At 48.7% G+C, this 18482-nt stretch overlaps 1 protein-coding gene across 1 annotated transcript in view; it reads right to left on the minus strand.

Moving 5' to 3' along the window:
- Positions 1-18482, minus strand: part of LOC310764436 (peroxidasin homolog) — a 74783-nt gene that overhangs the window by 29524 nt on the left and 26777 nt on the right. The window contains exons 4-11 of the mRNA XM_083618338.1: positions 16936-17007; positions 13816-13887; positions 9001-9072; positions 7771-7842; positions 6352-6521; positions 4280-4397; positions 2099-2268; positions 124-396 (exon numbers count right to left, since the gene is read on the minus strand). Of these exons, the coding sequence (XP_083474464.1) occupies positions 124-396; positions 2099-2268; positions 4280-4397; positions 6352-6521; positions 7771-7842; positions 9001-9072; positions 13816-13887; positions 16936-17007 (1019 nt within the window). The remainder of the gene's footprint in view (positions 1-123; positions 397-2098; positions 2269-4279; positions 4398-6351; positions 6522-7770; positions 7843-9000; positions 9073-13815; positions 13888-16935; positions 17008-18482) is intronic.

Here is an 18482-nt window from a genome sequence, read left to right on the forward strand (position 1 = left end):
GTGGATTTCAAAAAGGAGGCCCTTCTCACGTCTGATACTTTTTGTTCCGAGGTAGATCTCCCCAACTTTGGCACAACTTCTCGCCCACCGGTGCCCGGTGGTTACTGTGTGTGTCTTGGTCACCTTGCACGATGACGTTGGCCGTGGCTTGGATGGAGCCCTCGCTGTTACTCGCGTTGCAGCTGTACTGCCCTTGGTCCGAGAAGGTGACGTTTTGGATGTATAGCCCCCCGGAGCTGGTGATGGTGAAGCGAGGGTCCTGCGGCAGTGGAGACCCAGAGCTCAGCACCCAGGTGACGCGGGGCAGAGGGTGCCCGGAGACCCCGCATTCCAAAGTGACGCTCTCCCCAACCAGCACTTCTGTGTTCTGGGGCTGGATCACAAAGCTGGGTTTGGCTGAAAGCAAAAGACAAACAAGAGCTGGGTGTTGTCAGTTGGTTGCTGGTGCTTAGCATTTATCTGGTGCTCAGAATGCATGTTCTCACAACAGCCCTATAAGTTAAAGATAAAGGGACCCCTGGCCATTAGGTCCAGTCGCAGACGACTCTGGGGTTGCGGCGCTCATCTCGCTTTTTTGGCAGAGGAAGCTGGTGCACAGCTTCCAGGTCATGTGGCGAACCAGAGCAGCGCACGGAAACGCCGTTTACCTTCCCGCCGGAGCGGTACCTATTTATCTACTTGCACTTTGACGTGCTTTCGAACTGCTAGGTTGGCAGGAGCAGGGACCGAGCAACGGGAGCTCACCCCGTCGTGGGGATACGAACCGCCAACCTGCTGATCAGCAAGCCCTAGGCTCAGTGGTTTAACCCACAGCCCCACCCATGTCCCCTGCCCTATAAGGTAGGACAGTCATTATTCTCCCACTGTTAAAGAAGGGAATGAGAGTGCATGAAGATCGATAGGGGAGTGACACATTTCTGGACTAGATAGGTAGGCTTTGGGTCTGAACCGGCAGGCATGCCTTGTGGTCTTGGCAACAAAGAGGTACAAGCCCAATGAAGTCACAGAATCATAGAATTGTAGAGTTGGAAGGGACCTCAAAGGTCATCTAGTCCAACCCCCTGCAATTCACGAAACTTTCACCCCATATGGGGCTCAAACCCACAACCTTGAGTTTTCAGAGTCTCCTTACCAGCACTTCCACTATTAAAACAGACAGATTCCCATTCTACTTTCCAATACAAAGTATGCAGGGCTTTCACCACAAAGGAATTAAGCCTTGAGCAGGAGTGGGAAAACTGTGACTCTCCAGGTCTCCAGCTCCCATCAACCCTGACCGTTGACCACACTGCCTGCCCACTGATGGGAGTTGGAGTCTAATTCCTGCATTGCAGGGGGTTGGACTAGATGACCCCCGGGTCCCTTCCAACTTTACGATTCTATGACACCTGAAGGGCCACAGGTTCTCTACACCTGACTTATTGCTGATCCACTCTGCACCCGTCGAGAATTACAATTAATGAGAGTGCTTGGTTTATACTAGAAGGATACTGAACCAAATTTTTCCACCATTCATCTCTTAAAATGGAAAGGGACAGCAGTAGATTTCTCTGCATGCAGAAGGTTCTGGAGTTAATCCCTTGGTCGCTGTGGGTTAAACCCCAGAGTCTAGTACTTGCTGATCAGAAGGTTGGCGGTTCGAATCCCCGTGACGGGTTGAGCTCCTGTTGCGCGGTCCCTGCTCCTGCCAACCTAGCAGTTCGAAAGCACGTCGAAGTGCAAGTAGATAAATAGGTACCATTCTGGTGGGAAGGTAAACGGCATTTCCGTGCGCTGCTCTGGTTCACCAGAAGCGGCTTAGTCATGCCAGCCACATGACCCGGAAGCTGTATGCCGGCTCCCTCGGCCAATAAAGCGAGATGAGCGCCGCAACCCCAGAGTCGGTCACGACTGGACCTAATGGTCAGGGGTCCCTTTACCTTTATCTCCAGGTGGGGCTGGAAACATACCCTGCCTGAAACCCTAGCGAGCTGCTGCCAGCCAGTGTAGTCAGTACTAAGCTTGATGGACCAATGCGTCCAACTTAGCATAAGGCTGCTTGCTCTCTAACGGATGCAGGGCAATTCTTAAATTTCAGAAGATCTTTAAAAGCCATTACATGGGTGGCCGTAGTAGCGCAGCACAACTTCCTGGGTCTTTGCTTCTCCGGCGACATTCTTGGCCATGCACTGGTAGACTCCTTTGTCTGACTCCCTGGTATCTTGGATCATTAATGTTCCGTCTTGTAGGAGGTTCAGACGCCCGTCATCTTGCATGTCGATCTCGTTGCTGAGAAACAGAAAGGAAGATTAAACGCTCCGAATCTGGGAACGCCTGGGAGCAGGAAACTGTCATGTTAGCTCAGCCTAACCAAGAGTCAGCCAGGGGCATCCCTAGATACGCTAACTCAAGAGATAGATATGCACACACCGTATTTTTCGCTCTATAAGACGCACCAGACCATAAGATGCACCTAGTTTTTGGAGGAGGAAAACAAGAAAAAAAATATTCTGAATCCCAGAAGCCAGAACAGCAAGAGGGATCGCTGCGCAGTGAAAGCAGCGATCCCTCTTGCTGTTCTGGCTTCTGGGACAGCTGCGCAGCCTGCATTCGCTCCATAAGACGCACACACATTTCCCCTTACTTTTTAGGAGGGAAAAAGTGTGTCTTATAGAGCAAAAAATATGGTAATTGTCTGTAAAGCTAGGGACAGGAGTTGCTCAGAAATCAGAACTCCTTGATATTGGACTCTGATGGAGTCTTCGAAGTAGTCCTAGAATTTTGCGTATAGTGACAGCAGCTGCCTTGCGCTCCTGTCCTGAATATTGCCACCTGCTCTGTTCCTGCATTTGATGTGGAAATGTGGGGAGAGAAGAGTGCGAGGTGGGGGGGACGACTGCCCTTTACCAAGGGCAAGACATCCAGAACTGCCACTGACGTAACGTCAGGACCCACGTACCTATGGGACCGCCTCTCCCGGTATGCCCCGTGGAGGACCTTAAGGTCCACAAATGACAACACATTGGAGGTCCCAGGTCGCAAGGTGGTTAGATTGGTCTCAACTAGGGCCAGGGCCTTTTCAGTACTGGCCCCTACTTGGTGGAACGCTCTGTCCCAAGAGACAGAGCCCTGCGGGACATGACACCTTTCCACAGGGCCTGCAAGACAGAGCTGTTCCGCCTGGCCTTTGGTTTGGACTCAGTCTGACCCTTAAGTTTCCCTCCCCTTATGGTTTTGATCTATGGGCTACTATTAAAATGAGGCTGCATTTTAAATTGTATTTTAACCTGCATTTTAAATTGTTTTTCTTTCCCCCCCACATTATGTTTTTATTGTAATTTTATTGGTGTTAGCCGCCCTGAACCTGGCTCTGGCCGGGGAGGGAGGGGTATAAATAATTTATTATTATTATTATTATTATTATTATTATTATTATTATTATTATTATTAATTTTAACTTGAATAACTTGTGCTTGAGCCTTGCTTTCCCCTCCTCCCTCCGCAGCCCTTCTTCCTCGCGTGTCAGAGTTTTTTAAGATGGTGAGCCCAAAGGCACAATCCCCAAGATTCTCTGAGGGGAGGGTCAGGTCAGAGCCAGACTGGTTTACCCCTGTGCTCCTCCGGAGAGAGCACCCTTGCGTTCTGGATCAGCTGGGTGAAAATCATAGCTGTCAACCGTCCCTTATTTGGCGGGAAAGTCCCTTATCCCAGTGCCGTGTCCCGCTGCTGTCCCTTATTGATGATGTCCCTTAAATTTCCCGGGTTTCAAAGGAAGCAGCTCCTTTCCCTCCCTCCCTGCCGGCCAGGGAGGAGGGAGGCTCCAACTGTGTTGCTTGGCTGCGTTGCTCACCCAATAAGGAGTCTAAGAATGACTGGGGGGTGGAGCTTGCATGCCTTGTGCCGATCAAATCGGCCGCGTTGCCTGGGGACTCGCCTTTGCTCAGCGCTTCCCAGCGGAGAGGTGATGGTGGTTTTCCTTGTTGCATCCCCTTTGCCAGGTTGCTGCACTGTGGGAACCACCGCTTGAGGCTTCGTTTGGCTGTTGGCTGGGCTTTCTGCCTTTGGCTTGGAGGGGCTCAGAAGTTGAACATGCCTGTGCTTGCAAAATCCCTTATTTTGGCTGCTGATCTCTTATTTTCGAGGCTGCTGGTCCCTTATTTTCAAATCTGTAAGTTGACAGAGTGTTCTGATGGTGTTTCCTGCTTGGCAGGGGGTTGGACTCGATGGCCCTTGTGGTCTCTTCCAACTCTATGATTCTATGATTCTATGACAGCTATGGTGAAAATCGTGCAAGACTTACTTGTTGTGGAGCCAGATGATCTTGGGCTTGGGGTTACCTTCTGCTCTGCAGATGAAATAGACGGTGTTGCCCAGGGTGACATCTGCGTCTTGTGGCTCGGTCGTGATGCGGGGCCTCTCTGAAAAAGACCGCGAAGGGTGCCCCGCTTGAGAAGTTGGACTGCCTTGTTCTAGCAGGTCAACTTACTCGCCTTTTCTCTTAATTCAAAAGCCCCAGATCCTGCAGCCTTTCAGCGTAATAATAATAATAAATAATAATAATAATAACAACAACAATAATAATAATAATAATAATAATAATAATAATAATAATAAAATTTTATTTATACCCCGCTCTTCTCGGTTCAGAAAACCAGGCTCAGGGTAGCTAACAACAAATTTAAAACACTTAATTGACGCAACCAAAAAACAGCATGAAATACAGTATAAAACGTGAATAACAATAAATTCAGAATTCAAAAATCAATTTAGGGGGGAAATCCATCCAATAAACATTAGACGATCACCAGGTCTAGCTGGGTAAGTTAGTCCTATTTGGGCCAGCGAGGAGACCAGGGGAGAATTAGCTGTGGGATCCCAGAGTGGGTAATCTTCATAAAAAGGGGAGGGGGAGAGAAGGAAGGGGAATAAAAGATCAGACTAAGTTCAAATTGAAAGCCAGGCGGAATAGCTCTGTCTTACAGGCCCTGCGGAAGGAAGTTAAATCCTGCAGGGCCCTGGTCTCATGGGACAGAGCATTCCACCAGGTCGGAGCCATCACTGAGAAGGCCCTGGCCCTGGTGGAGGATAATCTGAATTCCTTAGGGCCCGGGACCTCTAAACTATGATTATTCATGGACCTTAAGGTCCTTTGCGGGGCATACCAGGAGAGGAGGTCCAGTAAATACGAGGGCCCTAAGCCACAAGGTAATTACTCCATCCCATTGATGGTTTTGGGCTATTCAAGATGGTGGCATATCTTCCCATCCCCGCAGCTTCCATTTCCTTTCCTATCCCCCATCTTTAGCAAGGAATGGACCTAGCAGTTAGGTGATGATGTGATACCACCGGTTCCATCACTGCTCTTTACCAGGACGGTGCAAAGGCAAGGTGGTATTGCAGTGTGCCAGCTCCTGGGGGCCGAGCTCTTTCGGGGGGCCCAAATATTTGTGGGCTAGGGGCCCCTATGTCCAAAAAGCACAGAGGCGAAGCGTGGAGCCAACTGAAGCATGGCTCCAGAGGCTGGCTCCTTCTCCTCCTCCGTGGAGACGAAGGAGCGCTGAAGCAGCCACCTCCTGGTGATGGCGCCAGGAAGAGGCAAAGGAGCTGTCTGCTCCTGAAGCCTTGTGATGGCCGCATTTCGCTCCGCCCCTGGCTCCTCCCAGTGTCCGGATGTCAGAACATCGGGAGGTAAATGTCATGCGTGAAGTCACACACGGGACATTGTTCCCTCCAGTCGCCCTTGCAAGCTGGAGCCTCTGCTGGGCTGTATGGGTAAACTGGCAGCAGCGTCCTCAGGCCACGTTATGTATTAAATCAAATGATCTGCCAACATCTCTCTCCCTGCCTTGCTTTAGGAAGGACCGGGGTGTGTGTGTCTTTCTTCAGAGTGAGGCATTCTGGGTAGTGAAATATACTTGGAGTCGAGAGTGGATTTCATGCTCTTTATTCAGCTCATAGTGGTGAGGAGGAATGGAAGCTCCCCCAGAATGTCTGCTTTATATACATTATTTACACAATGGGCCCCATGCGATTGGCTAATTCCGGGATTCACCTGTAGGCCAATCAGGTTGCGGATTCACTTCCACCTGGAGCTGGATTGGGTGGCTCCTGTGGACAATCAGACTGCAGCATTCTGGGTCCTATAGTTCTAGGACCAATCAGACTGCTGCATTCTGAATCCTATTCAACTCAGTACATAACAGGTAGGATGGCCATGAAATGCTCCTACAGCACCAAGGTGGTTTGATGCAGAGGTTAATGATTCTTCAAAGGGGTGGGTGCAGTTTAAAGTTACGGCAAGGTTATGCGAGGCACTGGATGCCAACGAGATAAACAAAACCGATATTGTGGTGCCTGTGGCAGGGAGCTCACCACAGTTGAATTCTTGGGTGGTCAGGGTGACGATGGAGCGCCCCTGCAGCTCCCTTGGGTTCTCGCAGGTAGCTGCCGTCTGGGTGTTGCCCTGCACGGTGAATTTCCTCAGCAATTCTGCCAGCCACATCAGGTCACAATCGCACAGCAAGGCGTTGGAGTCCAGCCGCCTGAGGCGAAGAGGTAAAGGAAGAAGAAGTGGGGATCATAATTGCCAGAGACTTCCCGGTAGCCCCACAGGAATGGTGACTTTGCATTCAAGACCCCAAAACTCTCCCCAGATGAACCGACTCAGACCCTGCGATCATCAACTGAGGCCCTTCTCTATATTCCCCTCTCCATGGGCAGACGTTCTCCCACCATCTCAGGCAGCGCTTTTCTAGCTTGGTGAGCCAAGATCTTTTAAACGAGATACGCTAGTGAAATATACTCAGAGCTGAGAGTGGATCTCATGCTCTTTATTCAGCTCAAAGTGGTGAGGAGGAATGGAAGTTCCCCTATAATGTCTGCCTTATATACATTATTCACACAATGGGCCCCACGTGACTGGCTAATTCCGGGATTCACCTGTAGGCCAATCAGGTTGCGGATTCACTTCCACCTGGAGCTGGATTGGGTGGCTCCTGTGGACCAATCAGACTGCTGCATTCTGGACCCTATTGTTCTAGGACCAATCAGACTGCTGCATTCTGAATTCTATTGTTCTAGGACCAATCAGACCAATCAGACTGCTGCATTCTGAATCCTATTCAACTCAGTACATAACAGCTAGGGATGGAAACTTGGACTCAGAGTCGCAAAGTGATTTCATGCTCTTTATTCAGCTCATAGTGGTGAGGAGGAATGAATGAATGTCCCCTCAAAGTATCTGCTTTATATGCATTATTTACACAATGGGCTGCACATGATTGGCTAATGCCGGAATTCTACTGTAAGCCAATCAGGTTGTGGATTCACTTCTATCTGGAGCATGATTGGGTGGTTCCTGCCAACCAATCATACTGCTGCATTGTTCTAGGACCAATCAGACTGCTGCTTCTGAATCCTATTGTTCTAGGACCAATCAGACTGCTGCCTTTTGGATCCTATTGTTCTAGGACCAATCAGACTGCTGCAGTTTGGATCCTATTCAACTCAGTACATAACAGACCTTCTGCGATTTGTGACTCCATATTGAAATTGGTTGGGGGGCAGGGGCAGTTGCACAGGGGGATTAGAGGCCCCCACCAAAGGGCTGGCTGACCAAATTAGCATCTTGCCCACCCAGCAACATGGCTTCTTGAGAGGTTAAGTTTATGTGGGACTGACCATGGGTCTCCCACATTTAGCAAAGCCACACAGCTGCGTCCAGTTGAAACCAGCTTTTTCCCTCCACCCAGAATGATGAATTGTTCTTTTCTGCAGCGATTATCCACTTACAGGCGTTTAAGGGATTCTGGTTGGGTGACAGCGCCCGGCTGGATTCTGGAAATCCGGTTGTTGTGCAAGAAGCTGTACGGGGGGAAGTGAAGAGAGTCAGAATGTTAGCTGGGTATTCTTTGGGTCATCTCCCAAGTGACAGGCAGAGACTGTCCCTGGGTGAAGTTTTAACACACCTAGGTGTGCAGCTTCCAAGCACCCCTCTCACTGGACCAAGCTAGGCATGATGTTAATGTTAGGAATACATTCTTCACGAAACAGATAAGGTTCCTTTAAGTTTAAAAAGCATTCCAGAAGTTCCTTCAATGTGTGGGAGCGGCACTCCATGCTTAATTGGTGTCAGCTGGAGATGCAATTAAAAGGAGGAAGATGAGTTTGCAATTTGAGGAACGAGGAGAGCACACATACACTGTTAGTACGCATGCTTACAGCTAGTTTCAATGTATGGTAAAGTGTGCTGCTGATACTATGAGTTTGCGATATCAGGACTGTTTATTACTAGACTGAAAGTACAGTTGTACCTCGGGTTAAGTACTTAATTTGTTCCGAAGGTCCGTTCTTAACCTGAAACTGTTCTTAACGTGAAGCACCACTTTAGCTAATGGGGCCTCCTGCTGCTGCCGTGCCGCCGGAGCACGATTTCTGTTCTCATCCTGAAGCAAAGTTCTTAACCTGAGGTACTATTTCTGGGTTAGTGGAATCTGTAACCTGAAGCGTATGTAACCCGAGGTACTGTATACCGTGCCAAAGAGAGGAAGAAGGACTGTATAGTTTGTAGATAGTAGTAACTGAAATGCCAAATGCTTGCGCAAAGTACAGTGGTACCTCAGGTTAAGAACTTAATTCGTTCTGGAGGTCTGTTCTTAACCTGAAACTGTTCTTAACCTGAGGTACCACTTTAACTAATGGGGCCTCCCAGTGCCGCTGCACGATTTCTGTTCTCATCCTGAATCAAAGTTCTTAACCCGAAGTACTATTTCTGGGTTAGCGGAGTCTGTAACCTGAAGCGTATGTAACCTGAAGCATATGTAACCTGAGGTACCACTGTAATTCTTGACTGTGCATTCGAGTATGACTACAGTTTTTGTTGTCTGACTCCAGGGAAACTCTGCTAGACACTTTGGGAAGCTGTTATGGTCAGTAACCTCTAATAGTTAATTGCACAAACCACAAATTGACTAGCACGAATGTCACACATACAAACCACTTGGTGATTTTCTCATGACTTACAGCCTTTCCAGTTTGGGCAGGTCGCTAAACGTCTCTGGCTCCAAGGTTTCAAGGTTGTTAAAATGCAGGTAACTGAGGTGAAGAAGAAAACAGAACATATGGAACAGATCATTAATTCCCAAAGTGCATGCGGGATCACCCTAGCATGCCACAAGTAAAGCAGGGGTTGCGAGCCAGGATAGAACAGAGGAGACCCAGATTCACTCAATGCATTTGATGCATTGCAATTCCATGCAATGCACCGAGTGCATTATGCATGCATGCAACTGACTGTTTATGCAGCCTGAAAAACTACAAAACCCATTATACCGTGCAACTGTGGACGAGGAATGCTTTCATGCAAACATCTGGGAAGCTGTGACTTAAATGAGCAACTATGAATATATTATTATGAATTAAATTTATTGGTCGCTTTTTAAACAAAGTAACTCAAAGCGACATAAAATATATAAGCAAATACATACAAAAGAACTGACATAAAAGAGGGGGGCAAAAAAGGAAAACATAAAAGACATTCTATTTTTAAAAAGGCAGGATTAAAACATGCCACTAACTTGAGGACATAGATAATTAAGAGCCAAAGGCCTGGCAGAAAATGAATGTTTGAGGCCGGTGTGAAAAACAATGCAATGATGGTGTAAAAATAATTGTATAAATGACGTTCAATGCTATGGGTAAATGGGTTCCTCTCTGGCGAAAGGGGACCAGGAATGCAAAATATTCCTGCATGATGATCCTGCAGCAGACCTGAACTCAAATGGACCACCAATCCACCCATCTGCTCAATGCTTTACAAGACAGTTTTGAATTTTGATGGACAGGATGGGGAAAGGGCCATAACATTTGAACAACAACCTGTTTCAAAGGCTCAAAGCAGAGGGGCTCCTTGTTCCTTTGAACTGTTCTATCTATAACCGACAACTGCTGTGACATGTGTAGAGCCAGAAGCGTGACTCTCTAAAAAATGGTATATTTAGAAAGTTTTATGAAAACATAAAGAGCCACTCCTTGCGGCAAAGGCTGATTCCTCAGACTCTTGAGATTATTCTCAAGAAAACTACAGGCGGCTCGTTGAGGGCGCAGAAGTGCTGGACCGTTTCTTCCTAATACATCATCTACAAAGCCGTTGATTATATTTGCTAGCGAGAGATTAGATCTTGGCCACAGTGCTGCACATGAGATCATCTGTGAAGGAGCACATACTTTCCTACATCTCCCCCATGACTCTTTATTTTGTCTATCTAGTGTGCCTTGCGAGACATTTCTGGTCAGGGACTACGTCATCTCAACAGGACTGGGTTGTTGTTTTTTTACAAAGCAAATATTATTGGAGCTGTTGTGTCATCTCAGAGTTTTTTCGGTTTTTCTAACTCAAAGAATTATTATCTGGAGATCACCCCATCTGCCCCCAACCTGGTGCCCTCCAGATGTTTTGGACTACAAATCCCAGCAGCCCAGAGGCCAGGGAGGATGGGGATTGTAGTCCCACCAGATGTGGAAGACACTAGGTTGGAGACAGCTAGGGCTCTGACTTCCTGAATACCAGTGAACTTCGCCCACATTGCAGGCAAAGGCATCTGTGCTTAAAATAAGTCAGAAAGCCCGAGGCGAAGGATTCATCTCAACTGTGATGTGTGAGCTCAGCAAAGTGTCAGGGACTGGGCTGGATCCAAAGGAGAGGTGGGAGACACCAGCCGGGGACCCCCGCCAAGGGAACCCCCAGAGGAAGAAGGCTCAGAGCCAGGGGATTGGTGGTGGGGTATTGGGGAGAGGTCAGAGGAGAAAGATGGGTGGGAGGAGGTGATGGATCCCAAAGGGGCAACAAGGTTTTGTGAGCAGGAAGAGCCTGTGACAGGAAGCAGTGCAGACACAGAGGCTGAAGCAGAGGAAGCAGGTCAAGAGACTGCAGAAGAATCTAAGGCAACCTTTCTCAACCTGTGGGTCCCCAGATGTTGTTGAACTACAACTCCCATCACCCCTAACTAGCAAGACCAGACCTCAGGGATGATGGGATTTGTAGTCCAACAACATCTGGGGACCCACAGGTTGAGAACCACTGATCTAAGGCGTCTGCCTCTCCTGCTGCGACAAGCTCGCCTTAGCCCGGGGCGGAGCTTCATGATGCGTGTCCCAGGGGTGTGGTGCCCAGCGAGGGGGGCCCCCCAGCCGCAATGGCACCCTACCAGGATCGTGGTGCCGGGGGCAGTGTGCTCCCCCCGCCCTCTCTTCCTCTGCCAGTGCCCTTCTCACCGGTCTCCAAGAACGCACAGAGTGATGAGAATAGCAGAGGTGTGCAGATGCAATTTGCTTGGGAAACATCCGGCAGAGGAGCCGCCTTAGAAAGGGTGGAAGGCAAGGACCTTCAGACCTGGGATTTGCCCCTTAAGGGCAAGACCACCGAGTTGTATGTTTGTTTCCTTGAATAAAGAATGAACTTCACTGACAACGGAGATCTGCTTCTTTTATCGTTGGCCTGTGTTTGGCTCCAACTCTGACACAAAACATGGCTGGCTGAGGAGGGGTGTGTGTAAGACATGGGTAGGCAAACTAAGGCCCAGGGGCCACATCCAGCACCAATCGTCTTCTCAATCCGGCCCACGGGCAGTCCGGGAATCAGTGTGTTTTTACATGAGTAGAATGGGTCCTTTTATTTAAACTGCATCTCTGGGTTATTTGTGGGGCAAAGGAATTTGTTCATTCCCCCCCCCAAAAAAAAATATAGTCTGGCCCCCCACAAGGTCTGAGGGACAGTGGACTGCCCCCCTGCTGAAAAAGTTTGCTGACCCCTGGTGTAAGAGAAACCTAAGAGGCTGCCGTATACTATGTCCGGTCATTGGTATGTCTAGCTCAGTGGTTTTCAACCCGAGTGCTGTGGCACCCTGGGGTGCCTTGAATGATGGTCAGGGGTGCCGTGGGCAACACTGGCCTCTGTCCCTCTTTCTTTCCCTCCCTCTTCTGATGCCCTCTTGCATCTCTGCCTCCCAAAGGCTTGCACAGCTGTTTATTGCAGCAGCCCTGGCTATAAGCTCCGCAGGCGAATGGTGCCTCTGGGGGGCACCTTTCTTGGGGGTGAGGGCAGCTGAGAGACTAGGGTGGCAGCAGTGGAAGACTGCCAAGGAAAGGGGGAAGGAGGCTGAGGGAACACTCCACAAGGGAGGGTGTTTGAAAAAGGGTGAAAGGCTGCCAGCTCTGCAGGCAAAGGGTGACATAGCTGGGTTCCTGAGCCCCACAGGGGAGCTGCGGAAAGAATGTAGTTGCTCAAAGGAGCCGTGGACTCAAAAGCGTCGAAAACCTCTGGTCCAGCTTAATATTGTCTACACGGACTGGCAGCAGCTCTCTCGGGCATCAAGCAGAGGCCTCTTTAGTTGAGATTCCTGCATTGCAGGGGGTTGGATAGATGACCCATAGGGCCCCTTAAAGGTAAAGGGACCCCTGACCATTAGGTCCAGTCGTGGCTGTCTCTGGGGTTGCGGCACTCATCTCGCTTTATTGGCTGAGGGAGCCGGCGTACAGCTTCTGGGTCATGTGGCCAGCATGACTAAACCGCTTCTGGCGAACCAGAGCAGCGCATGGAAACGCCGTTTACCTTCCCGCTGGAGTGGTACCTATTTATCTACTTGCACTTGATGTGCTTTCGAACTGCTAGGTTGGCAGGAGCAGAGACCGAGAAACGGGACCTCACTCCGTTGCAGGGATTTGAACCGCCGACCTTCTGATCGGCGAGTCCTAGGCTGTGTGGTTTAGCCCACTGCGCCACCCGCATCCCATAGGGTCCCTTCCAACTCTACAATTATATTATTCTAGATCTTCCCCAGAAGATCCTCACAGACAGGTAGCAACTGGGTTGTCAATTGGCCAGAATTTTATAGCAAATGGTTCAGACCTCTCTTGCAGTTGTGCTCCGAATGGCCATTTGCAAAGCAGAAATTAGCAAGCGATGCTTTTCGTGATAAGGAGATCATCTTTAGGAGTTGCCCAACCAGTGCTCTGCAGCAATCTACTTCTGAAATCATCATCCTCAAGTTACGTGGATTAACATGAGCAACATAAATCTCAACACAAAAGCTTAAAAAGCAGGAGATGTTTAAAAGTAGCTCTATCACCACGATGACTCCTGCTATGGTTTTCCCAGTAGTGATGTTTGGAAGTGAGAGCTGGACCATAAAGAAGGCTGATCGCCGAAGAATTGATGCTTTTGAATTATGGTGCTGGAGGAGGCTCTTGAGAGTCCCATGGACTGCAAGAAGATCAAACCTCTCCATTCTTAAGGAAATCAGCCCTAAGTGCTCACTGGAAGGACAGATCGTGAAGCTGAGGCTCCAATACTTTGGCCACCTCATGAGAAGAGAAGACTCCCTGGAAAAGACCCTGATGCTGGGAAAGATGGAGGGCACAAGGAGAAGGGGACGGCATAGGACGAGATGGTTGGATAGTGTTCTCGAAGCCACCAGCATGAGTTTGACCAAACTGCGGGAGGCAGAGGAAGACAGGAGTGCCTGGCATGCTCTGGTCCAGGGGGTCACGAAGAGGCGGACACGACTAAACGACTAAACAACAACAACAACATCACCACGATAACTAGAAACGTTTGCAAGCTGCCTTGAGTCGGCGCTGCTCAGAAAAGCAGCCTAGGAATACCTAAGAGTAAATAAATAAAAACATATTACTTTTATTTCATTTTTCAATCAAAGCTCAGTTTCTTGGGACTCTAAGGAGCGCTTGCAGATGGTGTCTCAGGGGGCTGGCAGGAATCCAGAGGCGAAATTCCATCCCTTGTCTCCATGCAATTTCCAACACAAACCTCGGCCAACTTACAGCTGTTCCAGGGAAGAAAGGCCCTTGAATGCATGCTGCTGGATGCTCTGTATTTCATTCTTGTAAAGGTAGCTTGCAAAGAGAGGGAGAGCGGAAAAGGAGAATAAAATTACATCGGTTGAGAAAAGCTTTCTGGCTGGCTAACAGGAGGACTGCATTGGATGCAACAGCCTAAAATCATATTATTACAATGCACTCTAAGGTGGCCCTTGGAGACGCCTCAAAAACTCCAGTTTGGTCCAAAATGCAGCAGCCAGACTGCTGGCTGGCATCCCATTGAGACCACACGTAACCCATGTTTTAAAACAGCTGCTCTGGTTGCCAGTTTGTTTCAGGGCCCAATTCAATCTGCTCACACTGGTGCTTAAAGCCCTAAATGACTCAAGCCCCAAATACCTGAGAGACCCTATAGAGTCATGAGATCAGCAGAGGATGCCCTCTTGATAGTTCCTCTGCCTTCAAAGGCTTGGGGCACTGTGTATCGGTGTTGCCTGGGAAAGGGCCTTTTCGGTGGTGGCCCCAAACTGTGAAAGCCCCTACCCACAGAGGTGCGTTTGGCACCGTCATTATACAGCTTTCAGATAATTCTGGAGATGCACCTCTTTACTCTGGCTTTTGACACTCGGGGCGTATGTTTTGAGGACCTCCCTTATTTTTATGGTGGTAAGTTGTTTTGAATGCTTTTAAGTGTCGTGTTTCAATGCTGCAACCTGCCCTGCGACTGTAGGGTGAATGGCAGGCAATAGGTAAATAAATAACAAAACAGAGGTAACTATCGGCTGGCCTGGATGAAGAAGAAGAAGAAGAGTTTGGATTTGATATCCCGCTTTATCACTACCCGAAGGTGTCTCAAAGCGGCTAACATTCTCCTTTCCCTTCCTCCCCCACACAAAACACTCTGTGAGGTGAGTGGGGCTGAGAGACTTCAGAGAAGTGTGACTGGCCCAAGGTCACCCAGCAGCTGCATGTGGAGGAGCTGAGACACGAACCCGGTTCCCCAGATTACGAGTCTACCGCTCTTAACCACTACACCATACTGGCTCTCAGTGGATAGCTCAGTTGGTGAGAGCATGGTGCTGACAATGCCAAGGTTGCAGGTTCGATCCCTGCATGGGTCAGGGGCATATTCCTGCATTCCAGGGGGTTGGACTTAGACGACCCCCCCTTCCAACTCTATGATTCTTTGATTCCATCCTTAGAAATTTATCTGCCACCGTAGTGTCTGAACCTCCCCGTCGTGGTTTAGGAGGCACTAGGCAGCCTTCCTCAAACCTGGTTCCCTCCAGATGTTTCGAACTTCAGTGGTACTGGCTCTACAAAGACCTGAGGAATGAGATCATCACCAAACTCGTACTAACCATCCCAGGGCGCTCAAACACTGCCACAATGTCCTTCTTCTATCAGATCAAAATGAGCAGATAACAGCAAAGGTTGCTAGGTTCATAGCAGGGGCAATCAGGATAAGGGCCACTGCTGCTTCAGGACTTTAAATTGTGCTTTTATATCAAATTTCCTTTTCTGCATATACTGTAATGTTTTACTGTTGCTATGGCCATTGGCTAATGTGAATAAAGTTTTATCTCTCTCTCTCAGTGGTGCTGGCTTGGGGCTCAAGGCAGCAGTAAGGTAAAGGCACCCCTGACCATTAGGTCCAGTCGTGACCGACTCTGGGGTTGCGGCGCTCGTCTTGCTTTATTGGCTGATGGAGCCGGTGAACAGCTTCCCGGTCATGTGGCCAGCATGACTAAGCCGCTTCTGGCGAACCAGAGCAGCGCATGGAAACGCTGTTTACCTTCCTGCCGGAGCAGTACCTATTTATCTACTTGCACTTTGACGTGCTTTCAAACTGCTAGGTGGGCAGGACCTGGGACCGAGCAACGGGAGCTCACCCCATCGTGGGGATTTGAACCGCTGACCTTCTGATGGCAAGTCCTAGGTTCTGTGGTTTAACCCACAGTGCCACCTGCATCCCTTCAAGGCAGCAGTAGTCCACAACAATCTGGCGGGCTTCAGATGGGCGAAGGCGGCACTAGAATGCCCAGGTCTTTGCGGGCCGTGTTTGCAGCGCTTGGCGACAATAAACTCCCCACTACCCGACACATGTGAATATTTCGCTGGAAGAGGAGGAGGATGAGCAAAAGGCCAGCTGCCGTTGCAATTTCCCATCATGCCCCGCTGTGCCGCAATGTCACTCCAGGGTGCAATTGCAACGAAGACCACCTGGTGCTCATTTAACGAAGGAGCCCTGGAGGAGGGGAGGCCCAGGGCAATGGTGCCAAAAGTGCTGGGCAGGACCCCTTGGCAGCTGAATGAGGATGTCTGCGGCTGACGCCAGTCCTGCTGAGAAGGGGAGTGGAGGTTATGTGCATAGCTAATCCTTTTCCTGCCCGAGATTTTTCAAAAAATAAAAATCAGACACACTTCAAGCTGCTTTTCCGTCCCCTCGAGGGGAAAAAGATATGGGTATGAAGTTTGGCAAAGCAAACACAAAAACACAGGGCAGGCAGTGGATGATCCAAACCTCTTTTCTGGCTTAGCGACATGAAAAAGCCAGTTTATCTAATTGTGTTCTGCTGATCAATTACTTAATTAATTGAATGATTAAATTTATATCCGGGCTTTCCTCCCAAAGGAGCCCAGAGCAGAGAAAAGTTGTACAACAATACAAGAATAACGTAACAACATGACTAAATCATTTTAAAGTAATTTAAAATATCTTGAAACGTGTAAAACCTAAAAACCACCAAAAAAATCTAATAACGGGTAAAATGGTTGCATACCCTCACAGCTAATAATTGCCGTGGTTGCCAGGAGCAGGAATTTTCAGCCACCAAAAGCCTGGGTGAACAGGAATTTTTACAAGCTCCATCTGAAAGTTAATAAGGAGGGAGGGTATTCCACAACCTGGGAGCCACCACCAAGAAGGCCCTGTCTAGTGGCATATGAATAATTAAGAAAAAAAATATGCAGCTGCAATTTATTTTCCTGCTCAATATTTACTATGCACATGTGTGTAGCAGAATGTAGATACGATAAAGCAACTGTCATCTGACAAGTATCAGGAGTGTTTCACTTTCCCGCTACTAATGTTCAGAGGCTGAACTCCTTACAGACACTTACAGGTATTTCAAGCTGTCAAGTCCTTCGAAGGATCTTCGTGCAATTTGCTTTATCAGGTTGTTGTTCAAAAGCCTGTGAGAAAATAAGGGAAAGGAAGGCACACATTAATGCATTGCTTTGAAGGCGGCAGGCTGCGGTCTCAGTATTATGACTGCAGACACTCCAAGTGTCCCTGTTTTCCAGGGACGTCCCTGCTTTAGAGAAGCCATCCCGGTTTTCTGATTTGATCCCAGAATGTCCCACATTTCCTAAGGATGTTCCTATTTTTACTGAATAAATGTTGGAGGGTATGGAGATATATCCTAGGGTTGCCATATTTCAAAAAGTAAAAACCAGCACACGCTAGGCTTGCACCCTAGGGTGTAAAAATGGTGTCAGGGGGCAATTTTCCCATAAAAAGAACTCAACAATTTTGGTGGGTTTCTAGAAAAATGCCAAAAAATTTGACTTGCCTAAGATTCAGGACAATTCGGCCCGGACATCAATTCTGCCTTTGAAATCCTGATAATGTCTGGGAAAATCCAGACATATGGCAGCCCTAAGTTATCCGACTCCCGAGTCATCTGAAGGGAATCCTGTACAGGGTAGGGTTTTTTTTTAAATGTTTTGTTATGTTTTTTCATATATGTTGGAAGCTGCCCAGAGTGGCTGGGGCAACCCATTAAGATGTGTGGGGTATGAAAAGCAAAGTTATCATTATGGAATGGGACGTCCTTATTTTCATTGGAGAAATGTTGGAGGGTATGAGATTGGTGAGGCCATGAGAGGCCTTCTCAGAGGCTGCTCCAAGACTGTGGAACTCCCTTCCACAAGAGGACAGCCCAGCTCCTTCTCTGTTTTCCTTTTGCTAGGAGACAATTTTTTTTTTTATCTTGACTGGCCTTTGGCCGACAGCTGGCTGTTGTGACAGCGTCTTCTTAGGCTGGGTCTTAGGCTTTTGTGTGTGTGTGCTTTTAAGTGTTCTCACCAAGGTTTTCAATACAGTTTCTTATTTAATTGTTTTCTAATATTTATGCTCATTGTGTGTTTTTGTTTGAGGTTGAATCCTGACAAGACAGAAGTACTGTTCTTGGGGGACAAGAGGCGGGCTGGTGTGGAGGACTCCCTGGTTCTGAATGGGGTAACTGTGCCCCTGAAGGACCAGGTGCACAGCCTGGGAGTCATTTTGGACTCACAGCTGTCCATGGAGGCACAGGACAGCTATCTATCAGCTCCATCTGGTACGCAGGCTGAGACCCTACCTGCCCGTGGACTGTCTTGCCAGAGTGGTGCATGCTCTGGTTAGCTTCCACTTGGACTACTGCAATGCGCTGTACGTGGGGCTACGTTTGAAGGTGACCCAGAAACTACAACTAATCCAGAATGTGGCAGCTAGACTGGTGACTGGGGGCGGCTGCCGAGACCACATGACACCGGTCTTGAAAGACCTAAATTGGCTCCCAGTACATTTCCGAGGTCAATTCACAGTTTTGGTGTTGACCTTTAAAGCCCTGAACAGCCTCAGCCCAGTATACCTGAAGGAGCATCTCTACCCCCCCATCATTCTG

The sequence above is a fragment of the Podarcis filfolensis genome, assembly GCF_964270895.1.
Source record: "Podarcis filfolensis genome assembly, chromosome: 6".
In the NCBI taxonomy this organism is placed as follows: Eukaryota; Metazoa; Chordata; class Lepidosauria; order Squamata; family Lacertidae; genus Podarcis; species Podarcis filfolensis.